General features: G+C 42.9%; 2 protein-coding genes across 14 annotated transcripts in view; one reads left to right on the plus strand and one right to left on the minus strand.

The window, feature by feature from the left end:
* The window catches only part of Zfp131 (zinc finger protein 131), a 26,292-nt gene extending 16,205 nt beyond the window's left edge, over positions 1–10,087 (minus strand). For 2 of the 13 annotated variants that reach the window (XM_030247421.1, XM_030247418.1), the window contains exons 1-4: positions 9,821–9,912; positions 8,759–8,897; positions 7,470–7,571; positions 1,382–1,526 (exon numbers count right to left, since the gene is read on the minus strand). Coding sequence is in view for 9 of the 13 variants with exons in the window: in XM_017315610.2 (XP_017171099.1) it covers positions 1,382–1,526; positions 7,470–7,571; positions 8,759–8,882 (371 nt within the window). In the remaining 4 variants the exon portion in view is untranslated. The other 11 variants (NM_028245.4, NM_001302549.1, XM_017315610.2 and 8 more) reach the window with 10 other exon arrangements.
* On the plus strand, positions 8,881–10,299 carry Gm46390 (predicted gene, 46390). Its single transcript, XM_017315657.1, has 2 exons — positions 8,881–8,892; positions 8,983–10,299. Exons 1-2 carry the CDS (start codon positions 8,881–8,883, stop codon positions 10,150–10,152), a joined length of 1,182 nt encoding a protein of 393 aa, XP_017171146.1. The 3' UTR covers positions 10,153–10,299.
* The last annotated feature ends 8,816 nt before the right edge of the window (positions 10,300–19,115 follow it).

Here is a 19,115-nt window from a genome sequence, read left to right on the forward strand (position 1 = left end):
AAGAGCACTAGTTGCTCTTCCAGAGGACCTGGGTTCAGTTCCCAGAACCCTCATGGAAGCTTACAGTAAATTTTAACTCCAGTTAAAATTCTTCTGGTCTCTAGGAACACCTCATGTATAAGGCATAGAGACAAACACGAAGGCAAAACACCCATACACATAAAATAAAGATGAAAAAATGTTATTTATGGACAATTATAATTCAATTTATCTCCTAGATTTATTCCTAATTTCATCTCTTGACTAAACCATACTAGTGAGTTGGATTAAACCATTTTGTTCCCTAAGGGAAATGACCTACAAAACTGTGCTTGTTGGCACTCTAAAGGCCTATAATAAATCATTAAAAAAGAGGAGGAGGAATGGGAAAACCAAATTAACAATGAAGTAATAATTCATACATTTGGAATACAATTTGATAGACTCCATTATATGCATTTTACATTAATTTAACCTCATTAACAATTCTATGTAGAAAGTCAAATTATTATACCATGTGACAGGAGCTGAGCAACTTTACTAAGTCCACAGTGATAGAGCTGAGGTAATCCAGAGCAATGCCCAAGGCCTCCCTCAGCAGATTGCTCCAGTGTGTGAAGATGCTGAGTGGCCTGTTCACTGTATCCTTTAATATTTTCTGAATGCCTCCTAGAAGAAATTCTGTGGGATTTTTGTTGTTTGCTTTTTCAAAACATGGCTTCTCCTCTGGTAGGCCTGACTATCTTGAACTCTCTCTGAAGACCAGGTTGGTCTCAAACTCACAGACATCTGTCTGTCTCTGCCTCCTGAGTGCTGGGACTAAAAGCATGAGTCACCAAGTAGTATCTATATGGATGGATATCTTCTCATGCTATTACAATACCACTGAATACTACGTTTCCCCCTTTGCAGCTGGTATGGAGATTTACACCATTTAGAGGTTATGCAGAGTACATAACAAGCATATATATTTAGATTGTAATAGTTATAATAGATTAGCCATTGTGGTGGTTTGAATAGAATTGGCCCCCATAGGCTCCAATTAAATAGGTCAGATAAGAGTAAGGCAATAAATGTCAAAGCTCTCCTGCTTCGAAAAGACACCACAACCATGGCCTATTTATTTTTATTAGCATTCTTAGTATAATTCTTACTCAAATTCAGCAAAAGATTTTCGAGGACCCAGAGGTCACCCTGAAGAGTTTCCCAGACTTTCTTATTACATACCAGAGACACTACTTTAATCTTAGGAGTTCTTACTTGAGAAACCAAATGCCAATGGAAAACCAAATCACTATTCAGATTTTCTTAGTTTCAGGATGTCACTACTTAATGATTCGACACATACTCTATAGTCTTAACTAACAGTGCCATTAGCATTCCTAAAGAAATAAACAATTACCTGACTTCAAGTGCTTTAATAGCTTCCAGCATTTGTAGAAACTCTGCTGCTTTCCACACATCATTGGCTTCTTCTTCCCCTTGTATCATTAGTTTTGCTGTGTATGTGAACTCAATTAAGTGGCGAAAAGCCATTTTACTAACACCTGTAAAAAAGATTCACGTTACCATTAGTTCACACCAATTCAAACTTCAGAGCCGGGCGTGTTGGTGCACACTTTTAATCCCAGCACTCCGGAGCCAGAGGCAGGTGGATTTCTGAGTTCGAGGCCAGCCTGGTCTACAAAGTGAGTTCCAGGACAGCCAGGACTATACAGAGAAATCCTGTCTCGAAAAAACAAAAAAAAAAAACAAAAACAAAAAACAAAAAAGAAACTTCAGAATGTAAAGAAAGTACTTGGGATTTGGTCATTTCTTCTCATTTTTGAAAATATCAAGAATTCTTATCACAGTATCCTAGTCACATTTCGGTACTACTTACCAAGCTACGATCTCATGCTCTTCTTTGTGGCCTGATAAGCCCACTCCAACTCTCACTCCCTTAAGGTTTAAGTTAATTCAGATTATGTGTATATGCCAACTTCCTGGAGCTAGAATATCAGGTGGTTGTGAGCTGCCTGATGTAGGAGATGGGATTTGAACTGGGGTTCTCTGGAAAAGCAATATTCTCTTAACTGCTGAGCCACTTCTCCAACCCCCACCCCTTAACTATAAATCTGACAATTTCAGATGGTTATGTAACAGGATAGTTTTATTATTTATCTTTAACTAGCTTACTTTAACATTTTCAAGGTTTATACACATTGTTGCATATAGCAAAAATTTTAAAGGCCAGTGTTCTATTTTGTATATGCATAAATTTCCATCATTCTTAGTCTGCTGATGAACACTTAGGTCATTTCCACATGTTGGCTACCACGAATGGTGCTGAAAAGAATGTGGACATGCAATAAAGACAGCCTTCAGTGCATTACTGAGTGTGCATGATACATGGACACGTGTGTCATGTGCCTGTAGAGGTCAGCGGTGGGTTCCAGGAACTGAACTCAGGTTATCAGGCTCACACTAAATGCTGTTGTTCACTGAGGCATCCTGTTGGCCAAGGAGTCCAATTCTTTTCCATGGGTGCTCAATTGTGGAATTACCAGATTCTGTACACTATGGCTTAAAGACGAAATATCCCTCCCAAAGGCTCAGCTTGGACCCCAGCAGGCGATGCTACTCAAGACTGGATCCTGAGGATGCTTGTGCAAAGATGGATGGGATATTAGAGAGATGGGGCTTAAGTTATTCTGTCCTGCAGTCTTGTGAAGCTTTTGTCTGTCTACAGAAGATACTGGATTGTTCTTCAATAAGCACCATTCTCCATAGTGTGCTTCTATGAGAATATTATAAACTCATTCATGAACAGGAAACATTTATATACTAAAAAGGCTTAAGTTACAGAGTAAGGGCTCAATATTTATTGAATTGATTTTAAAGAAGGGCTAGTGAGAGGAAGGTCCTTCTTGCTTATGCCAAAGGCCTCTGCTTCAGCACCCACTCTCTGTGCCAAGGTTCTCCATCTTACCCATAACCTCTAACTCTGAGCCAAAGCAAATCTCCCTCGGAAAGCTGTTCAATACATATGGTGTTTCTACTTTTAAGTTTTTGGAATGATTGTTTTCCAGAGCACCCACACTCATTTCCAACTTCTCTTCCCACACCTGTTTTCTGCTTTCTTGATAGCCTTCTTCACAAACGTATGTGATACTTTCTAGATTTGACTTAATTAAGTGGAACATGCTTTATATACTTAATGGTCATTTGCATTTCTTTCTTGGAGAAATTTCTATTTAAATTCTTACTCTGTTTTTAAATAAGAGTTGTCTGGGTTCCTTTCCACGTTGATCCTTGGTTTAAGTTATCTCCTCCATTCCATCTCTTGTGTTCTCACCGCTCCTTTTACTGTGTCTATGTTCTTGTTGCCTGTGATAGTAAGCATCATACTCATGGAAGGCTCTGCCTAAGTCTTACTGTGTTGAGATGTAACAGTCAACATGGCGTACCAGAGTTCTGCACAGGAGTATCCTTGCATCACAGGAACAATCTCACTTGGTTGTGGTAAATGATCTTTTAATTAATATGCTATTGGATTTGGTTTCCTATCATGTGTGTGTATGTGAGAGTATACAAGTACAGAAGACAGGAAAATGTTTACGTTGTTCTCCTTCCACCTTGTTTTGAAGCAGACATTCTTTTGTTTGTTACTGAGCTGTGAACATCAGGCTAGCCAGCCAATTCTCCAGCTTTCAGTCATTTCTCAGGTAAGGGAGGAGGCAACAGACAGAAATATAATCCTGGTATTTTAGGATTTAAACATTCTCATTAATCCTTTATTCCTCTCTTAGTAGAGTTATTCCAAGGGTTGGGAGGAATCAATTCCTGAGATGTTACCTAAGGAAAATGCTGAAGAGCACCTAACCTCAGTCTTCTCATGGGGGGACTATTTTGACATTCCTCTAGTCTGTATTTAAAAAAAAAATTCATACTCAAAACTTAACTTTTAGCTGGGTGTGGTAGCACATGCCTAGCAATAGGAAGGCCAGCCTGGTCTATATAGTAAGTTCAGGATAGCAGAGACTATGTAGAGATCCTGTCTTCAAACAAAAAACAAAACCCCATAGTTTTTAATGCTTAACAGGTCCTTTGCCTGGCTTGCCTTTGACAATTAGGGATGAAATTTTCTGGACATGATAGAATTGCCAAAAAAAGAATTTTAGAACTGTAGTTTCAAAACCAGAAAAATAATGAATTTAGAAAATTAGTCTTCTTTTTGAATTAGGGACTCCATGTCTCCTGAAGATAATATATGGATAAAATCCAAGTCACAAAGCTGAACACGTATGTAACTGGCTTCAGGAGCAACAATTTTTATTCAAAGCCAGAGGGGGGATGGGGCTGTATTTCTAGTCAAAGGTATTTTCATCAAGAAATCCCAAGTTACTGCTCACATTTTACAGATGGGGATTCTAGTTCCATCTGAAACAGAGAAAGCACTAGCACACCCGCCCTATCCTGTCCACTGATTATACACAAGGACTCTGAAAAGACCTGACTGGAAAGTGAAATCAAATAGCAAAGTCCTAAGGCTTTCTACTTTTCCTCCCAAATATCCTGGCTTAAACATAAGGGAAGGCCAAATCTCACAGCTCAGCAATAGGTATAAACAGGGGAAAAAAAATCTACCAGAGAAATTTCTAAAGAATCAAGCAAGGTAATAAAAGGTGTGGGTGGGGGTACTTGGTATTATTTTTCTCCTCTTAGCATCATTCAAAATAAGCTGCAATTCTAAGTTCCTGTACTGACAGCAGTACAACAATGTTCATGTGTTTGAGATCTTGTTGTAGCCTAGGACAGCCTCAAATTTCCCATCTTTTTGCCCATCTCCCTAGAGATGGGATTTTAACTGGGATTAGCACTTTGCCAGGATTATAAAGATTTTGAAACTAAATTCAAATTGGATGCATAGCTGAGAGGGTGTCTGAACCCAGATAGGTTGACTGCATGCTAAAACAAAAACAAAAGCAGTCTCTAAAGGATAAGAGCACCCACTCTTACACCAAATGTCCATGACATAATCCAAAACTACTTACAGTCTTAAAAAAAGAAGCTGTATCATTCAAGGTCTTTTACTAAACAGTAAAACTAAGACCCAAAATCAAGTGTTCTAATACATGCCCAGAACTTTACTTTTACCTTGGGATAAAACAGCAATTTCAGAATTAAAGGCTAAATGATAATTGATAACTTTTTTTATACCTGAACCCCACCAAATAACAAGAAAAAGTATTTTCCATTTTATTTTGCAATTTAGATATTTAGTATATGTGTACCACTCTCTATAATGGATGTATGTCAGAGGTGCTGAGAGACAAAAGAAAAAAAATCCTTTCTCCAGTGCTGCTTTCTGCTGCTTTCTCAATTAGCAACAAGAACTCTAGCCTGGGCCCTGGTTCCGAATGCCAGGTGTGGGGAGGCAGCGCAGTGTTCCCCGCGGTCCTGGTGTGCGGACTGGAGTTCAGACCCCCAGATCCTATGCAAACGCTGGGTAGATGAAGCAACCTGCCTGGAGTTAGAGCACTGGGAAGATAGTGGCAGGGCTAGCTCAACTAGCCAGTACTGGGAGCAACTGTGAGACCCTGCCTAAAGGAATAAGGTGGACAGCCATCAACGAAGACAATGATGTTGGCCTTTGGCCTGGACTGTGCACAGGCTCAGGAGTACCCACCATAGCCCCCCTCCCCCTCCCTTTCTTGATAACCTTCACCTAGTATAGTGAACTCCTTCCCGAAATGCACAAACCTTATTGTCCTCATCACAATACACCACCCACACTAATGGGCTCTAATATCTTTTTGATTCTTCTTTTAGACTGTTGCTACATTTTCAAGCACTTCAAGGAATGCTGTGTTCATAAAATTCTTCAGCTCTTGGATCTAGCACACTACATAACACAACAGCTAATCAATATGATGAATAGCTCTCACCTATTAAACTTTGGCAATACACCAAATATGCCAGGTGACAGGTTTTCTATGCACATTATTTCAACTAATCACTATAAGCCAATTAACCTGCTTTTAGATGAAAAGACAAATACACGACTGAGATGAAGTAACTTTTTAGCTACTTAACAAGCCTTAAGCTGATTGACTTATTTGGTAGCAAAAACAGTACTATCTAGGCAGCTAGAGTCTCACTAGCAATCCCTCTGTATGTCCAGGAAGCCTGTGCTGTCTATAATCAAAAAGTAATTTACCTGCTGATACACTAACTGAAATATATCAAAATGAAAGAGTTGTAACTCGCGTCTTCACTCCCCTAGGTTATCATTTTTTTCTCCAAGAGAAGTTTCTAAGCAACCCACCCAGAATAAAGAATATATACTCAGTAAAAAAGACACAAAAGGGGCTGGTGAGAATGCTCAATGGGTAAAAGCACCCACTGCTCTTCTGAAGGTCATGAGTTCAAATCCCAGCAACCATATGGTGGCTCACAACCACCCGTAACAAGATCTGACGCCCTCTTCTGGAGTGTCTGAAGACAGCCACAGTGTATTTACATATAATAAATAAATAAATCTTAAAAAAAAAAAAAACTATTTTAAAAAGACACAAAACATAGAAACCCTGAAAGAAGATTCTGTTTTACTTCTAACTGATTTTAGAATTTGATGGGGGGGCTGGTGAGATGGCTCAGTGGGTAAGAGCACCCGACTGCTCTTCCGAAGGTCCAGAGTTCAAATCCCAGCAACCACATGGTGGCTCATAACCATCCGTAACAAGATCTGGCGCCCTCTTCTGGAGTGTCTGAAGACAGCTACAGTGTACTTACATATAATAATAAATAAATCTTTAAAAAAAAAAAAAAAAAAGAATTTGATGGGACATGGGGGTTAGTACTGTAGTAGTAAAAGATAAAAGCATAATAGTACAAACTAAATGTCTGACTAGCTAGGAAACCTTAGTTTCATAAACTGTAGGAGCCTGATCCCCATATGCAAAGTACCTCCACTTTTCAAAAGATTAGCATGAGCCCCAGATAAGACACAAACTACACAGCACAATGCCCGGCACTTGGCCTGCCATTTGGGATTAAAAAAAAAAAATCATTTGCTTTCAAAGTAATACCTAAAAACTGATGGCCCCTTCTCTACTAATTTTTTTTATAAATTCATCTTCCCCAGTCCTCCCCAATTATAGCAGCCCATTTCATTTCATTTGTATATCACTACTTCTGATAGTACGGAGGTCTCTCCTGTAACTTAAAATATCTCTACCATCTCTAACATCCTTAAAGTCTAAGGTCACTAAAAAAAGATGGTAGTTTCCATTTATGCATGATTTGAAAATGACAGTGAACCCTGGTTTTAGCAATGGGCCAGACTTGTTAGAAACCAGCATCTATTACTTACTCCTGGAAGAATTCTCAAGTAATAAAAAGCAACGTGTCTAGTTGTCTACCAGTGACTATTGGTGTTTATTTCCCGGGAAGCCCTGCTAAACCAGCCAGTTATTTTGCTAAGTACTGTGGAAAATACTACTCACCTTCAATTTCAACCAAAGGCTCTTGAGTAAACTCCTGGAAGAATTTGTAGAAGAACTTACTGCAGGCAGCCAAAACAGCCTTGTGGGCCTTAAAATGGTGTCCTAAATAAGGGGGTGGGGTGGGGTGAAGAGATGGAGAGGGAAAAAAACACACTGGCATCAAAATCAAAGTTAAAATCCTTTCTTCACAAAATACATATCTTTACTTCAAAGTAAAAGCTAGTTTATACTAAGCAACAAATTTCTTCTAGCAGTTTCTGTTCCATTCAATTAAGTAGCAACCTACATTTAAACCCACTGAAACAGCTAAATATGGGCTGGAGAACTGGTTTGGTGGTTAAGAGCATCAGCTGTTCTCCCAGGGAAGCCGGGTTCAATTCCCAGCACCCACAAGGCAGCACACAACTGTCTGCAATTCCAGTTCCAAGGGACTTGACACACTCTTCTGACCTCCTCGAACACCTGTCATGGAAGTGGTGCACATATATACGTGTGCAGGCAAAACACTCGTACACAGAAAATAAAATGAAATAAAAGTTCTAAATATGACAGTGCAAAAGTTCACGTATCATTTAGAAAGGGGTGGGGGAGTACAAAGCCAGTGTGTTTGGTACAGGAAATTTTTCAATATGCCTAATATAGCTGTAGGCACAACACACCTACAAACTTTCATTATAAGGAACATCTTGTCTAGAAAGCCAATGTTCACTAAAAGGAACCCTAATCTGGATTTGCCTATACAAGCACGACTAGCAGATTCCCAATTTATTTTTTAGTCACTCACAGTGGGTATGAGTGTAGCCCCAATGAGTGTAGGTGGTTTCTCATCCACTTTCCTTTCCACACCATTTTGGAAAACTAGAATGAAAACTTCCCAAATGATTCTTGTGCTGGACTCCTCAAAGCAGCTTGCTAAGAACGGGCTTATTAACAAAAAACACTGAGACCGCCTCCTTGTTGCCTCCTTGTCTGACCAAACGTTTTGAGGTATCTTCTCTCTCTCCTCCGGGCACCTATCTAACGAGTGTGCAATTATAAAACTTGAGCATGCAGCAAGAAGTTAAAATGTGATGATGCATATCAGACTAGGAGATTAAAATCCAGACTAGCCAACCAGCTTTCTGCGGCATGGTCTACGTGAGCAGCACTGACAGGCGCCCTCCCGGGTCTGATGCAAACCCTCCACCGACTTTGGAAGAGAGCCCGGAGAGGGTGGGTACAAAAAGGCGGGCAGCGAGAGAGAACTGAAGCTCCCCATTTTTCCTCCTCTGCCCACTACCCCGACCCACCGTCGACAATCAGGGTGATGTCCGTAAACCGGTCCTGCTCCCGTTGTTCATTCAATCGGTCCAAGATCATTTTATGATGTTCAGGAAACTCCTGAAGGCATTCCATCGTCTCTTCAGCCTCCATGGCCGTCGGGGTGCTCTACAAAAGAGGAGCATGATAATGTACACCCATGAGCTCGGGCTGACACAAAACCCCTACAACAAGAAACCAAACCAAAACCCAGGTGCCGGGTGGAGGGGGAGAGAAGGGGGAGGGGGAGGCCGAGAGCAAGGCTGGGGAAGAAGAAAGGCGAGCCAGCCGAGCGGCCGCCGCGCGTCGCGGGCCGGAGCCGCGGCCGCGGAACTCCGAGCCTGACCTAATCGGAGCCTGGAGACGCGAGCTGGAGCGGGGTGGGCACAGTGCCGGGAGGCTCAGGGACGCCCGGGAGCGCAAGTCCGGCCGGGGAGGACCCCGAACAGCCTCGGCGGCCTCCCAACGGCCCGCCGAGCCTTCCGCCCGGCCCAGGCTGCGGCGGCCCCGGCCCCGGTCCGGCCCGCGGCCCACAACGACTCCCCGGGTCGCCTCTCCCTCCGGCGCCTCTCCCTCCTCTACCCCCCCCCCCCCCCCGCCCCGACCCGGCCGGCACTCACTCAGGGAAGGAGGAGCGGCCCGGGGCCTGCGCGTCACTTACGTCGACGTGCTGCGTCACCACGCCGGACGCGGACGCACCCGGAGCGCCAATCCCTGCGAAGCCTGGCCACGCCCCTGGGGCCCAGTAAGGAGGGGAGGGGGGAGGGAGCCCCCCCGGGGGGGATTCGGGGCTCCCCGCGCGGCGCTTCGAAGGCTTCCGTGGGCTCTGCTGCGGCTTCTCCCAGTAGAGCAAGGCAGTCTGAGCACCGGGAAGGCTGAGGCCCTGGCGACGCTGCGCTCCGGCAGCCAGCCCGCCCCCACCGGGCCCGTAGCTGCACTTCCGATCGCGAACTCCCGGTGGAATACCGGCTCGGCGGCCCGGGACGCTTATATCCCGCGGCCCCGCCCCGCCCCGCCCCCTTTCCGGAGCGGAGGTGGGCCCTTACCCTTACCTAGCTGGCGCCGGGGCCTCGTGCCTTTCTTTCCACGCTCTCTAGTCCCGTGGCGCAGCTGCTCGGGTACCCAGGCAGCTCCTCGCTCTCCATCTTCACCTCCGCGGCAGGGACGCTCGGACGATCAGCTAGGGGTCCCGCCGACGCACTTGCGCCCTGGGCTCGGCGGCCGCGGGGACGAGCAGGCTCCGGCGCCGGGGATCTCTATTTCTCTCTCTGTCCCCGATGTCTGCCCGGCGGTGGCAGCACGTGCCTGCAGACTCACCAACCCGGTCAGCCTGCAGAGATCCAGTTGTGATTCCTTCATCCCAGCTCTCCGCACCCGCCCCTAAAGTGGCTGGGGACTGCCACTCAGTTGCACGTGGCCGGCTCACTCATTCATCCCAAGAAAGGCTCGTCTGAGGGCAATGCTCTGATAGTTAATGGGTACTGATCGGTAATCTCAATGAGTTGGACAATAAAGACTAATGGAAAGTCCAGTCCTGTGCGAGAGTGGATGTATTCACTTCAAAAGTTTTTGAGGCAATGCCATTGTAATTGTTTTAATTGTAATTGTTTTAAGAAACGGGGGGGGGGGGGCGCGGAATTGGGCGAGAACACGCGCTTTCTACATTCAGACTTTAGTCTGAGCGGAGGTTCAGGTCTGAACAGCAGGTCGGTATTACGAACAAGGTAATCTGGAGAGTCCAACAAAGCGGTGTGAGTTGGAGCCAGACATAACACAGCACATGCAGCCTTGAAGGTCACAGTGTTCCTTTTGCTGGGACAGGCACGCGACAGCCTTAAGGGTCCAAGATATCCGATCTTTTTAACATTTTAGGAGTGGAATCCTTAAAGTCCAGCAGGAAGAGAATGGAGATAATCATTATGAGGGGGCAACTAAGTAGACACGATGATGTCAACGAAGTATTTAGCTATATGAACCTCTTTAGGGGAAAGCGCTAAAGCATTAAAGTGTGTGGATAATTTATGAAGAATCTTCGAGAGTGACGGATTAGCGCCTTGTAGATTGAACTGGTCTGCTGTATGTTTTTAGTATTAGGATTGTTGTTATTACACCCATTAAATTTTTTTTCTAAACTGGGCAGTGGTGGCACACGCCTTTAATCCCAGCATTTGGGAGGCAGAGACAGGCAGATTTTGAGTTCGAGGCCAGCCTGGTCTACCAAGTGAGTTCCAGGACAGCCAGGGCTATACAGAGAAACCCTGTCTCGGAAAAACAAAAAAAAAAAAAAAAAAAAAATTCTAGATTAATGTATATAATTGTTTTGTCTGCATGTACATATGTGCACCATGCGTGTGCCTCTTGCCAGAACTGGAGATACAGATGCTTATGAATTACCACATGGATTATGGAAATGGAAGAGCAGCAAGTTTCTCTTTAATCGCCAGCCCATCGCTCCAGCCCCTATTCACACTATTTCTTAGGACAAGAAATTACATATAAAAATAAGCTTTGGGGGAAACTCCAGGATGGAGGGCTGCTTCCCTGTATGTTTGAGTTGGTTAAGTGGAAGACATTTCTGTTTTAGAATTTGAGCTTCCCAACACAACACTTTCCATGACCCTGCTCCTAACATTTATTTATTTATTTATTTATTTATTTATTCATTCATTCATGTATTTAAAGGGTCTCACTATGTAGCCCTGACTGGCCTGGGATTTGATATGTAGACTAGGATGACCTCAAACTCACAAATCTACCTTCCTCAGCCTCCCTAGCACTGGCATCAAAGGCCTGCTCCTTTGTGTCTGGCCATAACATTCATTTTTGGATATTTGCCTAGTCGGAAGTTTGAAGCTTCTGTGCATAAAGCATCCAAGTGGAAGCAACAATGTTTATCCCTTGGAAAGTATCTGTTTATATACTTGAAAAAAAATGTTGAAAGGGCCAAGAAAGTGCAGCAAGAGGAAGGTGGGAAAACAGATAAGAAGGACATGAGAGAAGGGTGTTTCTAAAGCGGAAGGCTGGCTACTGGGGATGTCTCAATCGCCAGAAACCCACATAAATGCCAAGAGGATGTGGCGTCCCTCCTGTAATTCCAGACTTGCAAAGCAAAAATGGGATTCCCACAGTGGGCTGTTTAGCAAGACTAACCTTATCAGCAAGTTTTGGGCTTGATTAAGAGATGAATAAGGTGGAAGAGGGACGGAATGTGATTCCTCACATGAGCAGGGGTGCCCACACATGTGCAAAGAACAATACAGTGGGGCCAGGGCACACAAGAGCTGTTCATCTGTGCCAAAAGTACAGATACCAGCAAAGTCCAACTCAACACATGCACTCTCAGGTGTCTCAGTTAATTGACGCCCTTTTCAGGCAGCTCAGCTAGATTCTGCTTCTCTCCGGCATCTTTGCTTGCTTCCTCCGAGAGGGCCTCTCAGCTTTTATTATTTACGCTGTCAGGAAGGGGCCTAGTGAGGAAAGTGATCTTTTTCAGAGATGCTCTCTTGAGCTGTTTACCTTCCTGCTCGAGGTAGAGATGTTTCTTTCTTTTCTTTTTTCTTTTTCCTTCTCACTCAGACCTGGCTTGTTCCGGCCCAAAGATTGATTGATTGATTGATTGATATGTAAGTACATGTAGCTGTCTTCAGACACACCAGAAGAGGATGTCAGATCTCATTACAGATGGTTTTGAGCCACCATGTGGTTGCTGGGGTTTGAACTCAGGACCTCTGGAAGAGCAGTCAGTGCACTAAACCTTTGAGTCATCTCCCCAGCCCAGGATGAGATGTTTCAATCTTGGAGTGCAGAGGAATTTTAAGCCAGCAACATGGCTGCTTTGGCAGGAGATCTCATCCAAAGGCCTAGGTCTGTGTGGTCTGGCTGGAATGACACAGCGGCCATGTTGCTGGGTTAAAATTCCTCTACATTGGAGGGCTCTTTTATGAAACAGTTTATAGTGACCTTCCACTAGAAGACTAACTAACCTTTCCCGGTGTGCATATTAAACAGGCGTGGGCCTGGATTGCTTGGTAGATGGTGGCACTCAGTCAGAGTATGCACAGCCTATCTGACCCCAGCTTTTCAGTATAGACACGTATCTGTTCTCTGTTCATCCCCTTACGGCCTCAGGGATGAACTTGAACTGATCCTCCTGCCTCCACCTCCCAAATGGCTTTGAAAGGCATATATTATCATGACCAGTTTTATAAGGCACTGGCCATTGAACTCTGGGCCTCATGCACTGTAAACAAATGCTCTACCAACAAAGCTACATCTTACTCCATGGTTTAAAACATCTACCTGACTTGGTATTTTTGCTGTCTTCTGTACAACAGGAAGTTGTGGGGACATTCTAATTCCTGCACTCTCCTCCCCTTTGTGTCTTTCACGTGTGAATCTCAATATTGTAAATATTATTTTATTGTTTTGTATGTATCCATTCAGATCTAAAGTTGGCTCATAATTTACCCTTTTTGCTATTTTATTTTACTTTATTATTCAGCCTCACTCTGTATTTAAATTTTGTATTGCATTCCTTTTGTCTCCAAATTCTTTTTAGTACTTTGTTTAAGATGGTGACACACATCTTTAATTTCAACACTTGGGAGGCAGATAAAAACAGATTCTTGTGAGTTCGGGGCTAGCCTGATTTATATAGTGGGTTCCAGGCCAGCCAGCGATGCACAATGAGACACTGGCAAAAAAAAAAAAAAAAAAAAAAGGAGGAAGAAGAAGAAGAGGAAGAAGAAGAAGAAGAAGAAGAAGAAGAAGAAGAAGAAGAAGAAGAAGAAGAAGAAGAAGAAGAAGAAGAAGAAAAGAAGAAAGGAAAGTAAGAAAAGATTTAACAATGACAAAGTTTTACTTCTTTTTACTGGGAACTTTTTATGAAAAGTATCTATGATATTAATCTCAAACACATCTTTTAAACAATGCCTTTAGATGAGGCCTTCACATGGTTTGCTAGTAAAATCAAGAATACAAGATATTGTGCAGTGCTTTTAAAAAAAATAAATGTACTACTTTTTTATGTGCATTTATCTGTGTATGCTGTGTGTGTGTGTGTGTGTGTGTGTGTCCACAAAAGCCAGAAGAGGGCAGCTGGAGTTACACGTAGTTATAAGCCACCCAATGTAGGTGCAGGGCCCTGAACTTGGATTCTCTGGAAGAGCAGCAAACACTCTTTAACCACTGAGCCATCTCTCCAGCCCCTATTGAATTGCTTTTAAAAAGCGAAATGAATATTAAAACTTCCACTTCTAGAAAGTTGTTATGATTCTCCATCTCACGAAAAACAACTGAAAACCCTTCCTGTTCTATGAAATAGCAAACATAAGGAATCTGGCAGAAGCGGAGAAGAAGAAACTGATCTGGGAACCTCAGAACCTGACAGCGGTTTCCGGCTTACTTGTTTGCTTCTTGTATCCAGACTTTCGACCAATGAAGCTAGGAATGAACTAGTGAGCACAGCCAAAAAAAGCAAAACAAAACAAAACAAAAAACTAATAAAAACCTAACTTATCTGGCCAAAAGAACAGGAAAGGAGGATTGAAAACTTTCAGAGAAAAAAAAAATCTACTGCTCAGGCCAAGCATCCCAGAAATGATGCCTTGGCTCCATCTGTGCCTTCACGCCAACCAACGTTTCTGCCGTCTCCGGATTGTCATGCAGGCCAAGACTCTCAACTGTCTTCTGGTTGTTACATCAGCAGTAGCCCAGTGGGCAATTGGACAATTGGGACATTCTTTTTTTTTTTTTTTTTTTCTGGCTTTTTGAAACAGGGTTTCTCTGTGTAGCCTTGGCTGTCCTGGAACTCACTCTGTAGACCAGGCTGGCCTCGAACTCAGAAATTCGCCTGCCTCTGCCTCTCAAGTGGGATCAAAGGCGTGCGCCACCACGCCCGGCTCAATTGGGACTTTCTTTACCTGACAAGAATGAGAATAGCTTCCCTGTGGTTTCAGGGCAGACACCTGAGCATCCAGAGCACCTACTGTTGCCCAGTGTTCATTAAAGCCCTCTCCCTGGGAGTCCATGGAGACTAAGGGGAACCTGGGCTTCTGCATTCTTCTAACAGTAATAAGGCCCTGCCTCCTTTGCAAAAACCATGTCCTAAAAAAAAAAAAAAGCCTGTTAAATGTGGGGTTTAAATTTATAACAAGAAACAGAAGTTACGAGGATGGAAAAATGGCTCAACAACTAATGTGGTTTTTTTTGTTTTTTTTTCCCCCAAGACAGGGTTTCTCTGTGTAGCCCTGGCTGTCCTGGAACTCACTCTGTAGACCAAGCTGGCCTTGAACTCAGAATCCGCCTGCCTCTGCCTCCCAAGAGCTGGGATTAAAGGCGTGCGCCACCACTGCTCAGCATCTTACAGAAGATTTGGGTTCAATTCCTAGCCTCTACATGGCAGCTCACACCATCTATAACTCTAGTTGCAAGAAATCTAATGCCATCTTGTGACTTATCAAGACACTAGACATGCACATATACACAAGCAGGTTAAATACTCATGTACATAAAAAGGTAAAAAAAAACTTTTAAAATTTTTAGGAAAGAAGTTCTCAAACTAATAGTGAAAGAAAATAAACATATGTCCACAACAAAGTGACAAAGATGTTAGAATTAGCCCAAAACAAACCAACCAAACAGACCTGTCAGTCATGGTAAAAACGACTCCAAGAAGCAACCATGAACAGGTGTGAAATTTAAAAAGAAAATAGAAAGCTTTGGTAAAGAAAAGATTCAAATGTAATTCCCAAGGTGGGGTTGTAGCACACGCCTTTAATCCCAGCACTTTGGAGGCAGAGGCAGGCAGATTTCTGAGTTCAAGGCCAGCTTGGTCTACAGAGTGAGTTCCAGGACTGGCAGGGCTATACAGAGAAACTTGTCTTGTGGGGGGGGGGGGGGGAAGAAAAAAAAATGCAATTCCCAACTTTGAATTTTAGAACTGAATTTGAGTGACAGAAATTTTAAAAATGGAGTCAACAAGAGAGCTCTGCACTCGCTACACAAGGTTGACAAGTTGCATCTGATTCCCAGAAATCCATGTATATATTTACATAAATAAAACTTGTGCTGGGTGGTGGTGGCACACGCCTTTAATCGCAGCACTTGGGAGGCAGAGGCAGGCGGATTTCTGAGTTCGAGGCCAGCCTGGTCTACAGAGTGAGTTCCAAGACAGCCAGGGCTATACAGAGAAACCTTGCCTCGAAAAAACAACAAAAAAACACATTTAAAATTAATAGTGAACAGATTCAGCCGTTAATAAATATTTACATTTAATGTCTGCTTTCCCATGATTCAGAATGCAATTTTCATAGCTAAACCTCAACATTTTAAAAACATGTATGAAGTAATAGTACCCTACGAAGAGCACGTTTTGAAGGTGCAGAATTGCCGCCTCCCACTGCTGCCAGTGTAGTGCTGTGGTTGAAGCCATCCACTGTGTATGGTGCCTTGAGTCATATGTGGCTCCTGATGCCTCCTGATTTCTGGTTTGATCTTATTTGTCTTTGTCTTATGGCCCCTAAATAATGACTGGGTCATACCAGACATTCAGAGAGTGTTTGTTCACATTTGTTTTTTTACTAAACTCTTTTTGGCATGATTCATTTGACTTCTGAGAGTCAAAAATATCCCCCCAAATTCATTTGCTGTTCAGTTGCTAGGACTCCTGGAGCTCAGAATATCCTGCACATGATTTTGAGACTTTAGAGTTCTATTACTGAACATCCAGTACATGTTTCTAGTACACGTTTTTCTTCCATGATTATGTAAGATGATTCAAGCTTCTTTTATGTAAATGATTCTAAACTAAATACAAGCGATGTGTACACGTTGGGGCAGTGGAGCAAGTAAACACAGGAAGTCTCTACCTCAACTCTTGACGCCATGAACTGCTGTACACAGAGTAAAACAAGGAGCTTACTCTACCAAGGATTCTCCAGTCACCGCAGACATCTGCTAAATCAAATGAAAGCTCTAGGAAGACCTAGAAACATTTTAGCCATGTCAAGCTTCCCCAGGCCAGAATGTGAAAGGCCAGGTTTGGGGGATGGAAACATTTCTCTGGAACTCAGCTCTGTCTTCTCCTTCTCTTTGCTGCTACCCTGAAATCTCTCTCCCCTTTTTCTTGCTTGGTGTACAATATAGACCTTGTGTTCTTCAGCTTTCCATTATAATAAACACCTATGATAGCTAATATAACATGAAAAGGATTGTTATGGTTCACAGCTTTGTAGGTTCCAAACAAACAAACAAACAAACAAACAAACAAACACACCTGTCATCCATGGTAAAATAACTCCAAGAAGCAACACATGTGAAAGTTAAAAAGAAAATTGAAAGCTTTCGTAAAGAAAAGATTCAAATGTAATTCCCACAGTGGAACCGGTTGTAGCCATGCCTTCAATCCCAACACATGGTTGATGGGCTCCATTGCTTTGGGTGTATGATGAAGCAACATATCATGAGAACAGGCCAGAACAGAATCATTGTCTTTGTGGACATGAAGGGGAAGAAGCCAGAATCTCACAGTCTCCTTTAAAGGCTAATCCCCAAAGACCTAGTGTCTCCTACTGGGCAGTCTCTTAAAAGTTGCCTCCACCAACAGGCTTTATGGTCCTTTGGGCTTTGGGGGACATTTAAAATCAAAACTTTATCAAGCACTCTCACTCCACTTAAGATATTGATGGCCTGACCTGTTGCTTTCTTGGCTACCTCAGCAACCTGAACACATTTTTGTGAATATATCAAGTTCACTTCTTTTACCCAAATCATACATTTGGCTGTTGGTACTCAAGCTTTTCCCTTTGAAGAACTCTTTCCTTTCTCACATGTACATCCAGCCAGCATATACTCATTCCCCACATACCGACATCAGTCAGGATAGCCACATTCACAATCAGTGGTCCAGTGTTGAAGCAGTGGAGTCCCCATGACTGAGATCTGCCATAGCTTTCTGAACATTTTAGAGCACTATATAACTCATGTGTTTGTAGTGATGCTGGTATAAACAAACCTGCAATTTTAGTCGTATCAAGATACAGTGCATTGTCACTGTGTGATGCTTGATAGTAAGCAACTGTTTCTGGTTTGTGCACTCTATTGTACTTGCTGTTGCTTTTCCTGGGCTCCTACTTACATATTCAAATATATTAAAATTTTATTATAAAACAGTATGTGATAGGCTCATGTATCTTAAGGCTACCTTGTTCACTGATTACACAATTTTCTCTTGTGCTTAAACCGATCTTGTGTCTTGTTGACTCCCTAAGAGCAATGGACTTTATGTCATAGATGTGTGACACATACACACAAACATATCATATAACTTTGTATATGAGTGGTATATCACCTAGATTTGTGTAAGTATATTCTGGTGTTTATATAATCACCTTAAGCCAATTGTTAGGCGATACATGCCTATATTGCTGATTCTTGTTTTGGAATTTTTAATAACTTCAAAGTGATCGACTAATAGTCTTTCTGTAAATCTGTTTGACAGTTCCAACAATTACCTGAAACAAATTGTGTAAACCTGTATGAAACAGGGTGCTATAAAACCTCAGACTTGCGCCGGGCAGTGGTGGCGCACGCCTTTAATCCCAGCACTTGGGAGGCAGAGGCAGGCGGATTTCTGAGTTCGAGGCCAGCCTGGTCTACAAAGTGAGTTCCAGGACAGCCAGGGCTATACAGAGAAACCCTGTCTCGAAAAACCAAAAAAAAAAAAAAAAAAAAAAAACCCAAAAAAAAAACCTCAGACTTGTATGCTGTTAGATGTCTGAGTACAGGCATAGCAAAGATGGACAGGGATGAAAACAATATAGAAAGTCTTGGTGGTATGAATCTGTAATCCTAACTACAAGAGAGGCAGACGTAGGAGGAGCCAAATTTCAAAGCCTGAACTGATCAACCTATTGCATGCCTGCCTCAGAATAAAGAGGTGAAGTCAAGTTATAGTTTAGTGCTGGGAGAGGGCTTGCCTGGTTACAGAAGGCTTTGGGTTCAGTCTCAATGCCACAAGGAAGAAACTAAGCAAACAGCAAACCATCAAAGTCTTAACACTTTCATCTCTCTTTTCTTTGTTTCTGCCTTTTTTTTTTCTTTTTTTTTCTTGAGACCAGAGTCCTGCTGTAGAAACAGGCTGGCCTTGAACTCCTGACAGTCCTTGTGCCTTCAGTTCTCCTGTGTTGGGATGTCCTGCTAACACTAACTGTCACAGGGCGGTTAGATGATAGTGTTTCGTTTTCCTTCATTAAAGCGTTTGTCTTTCACAGCAGTTGTGCATGGCCCACATGCTGTCACTAAATGCAAGCTCCATAAAGGAATCACAATTGTCCAGGACATCATTGT

This window comes from Mus musculus, chromosome 13 (assembly GCF_000001635.26).
Source record: "Mus musculus strain C57BL/6J chromosome 13, GRCm38.p6 C57BL/6J".
Taxonomy (NCBI): domain Eukaryota; kingdom Metazoa; phylum Chordata; class Mammalia; order Rodentia; family Muridae; genus Mus; species Mus musculus.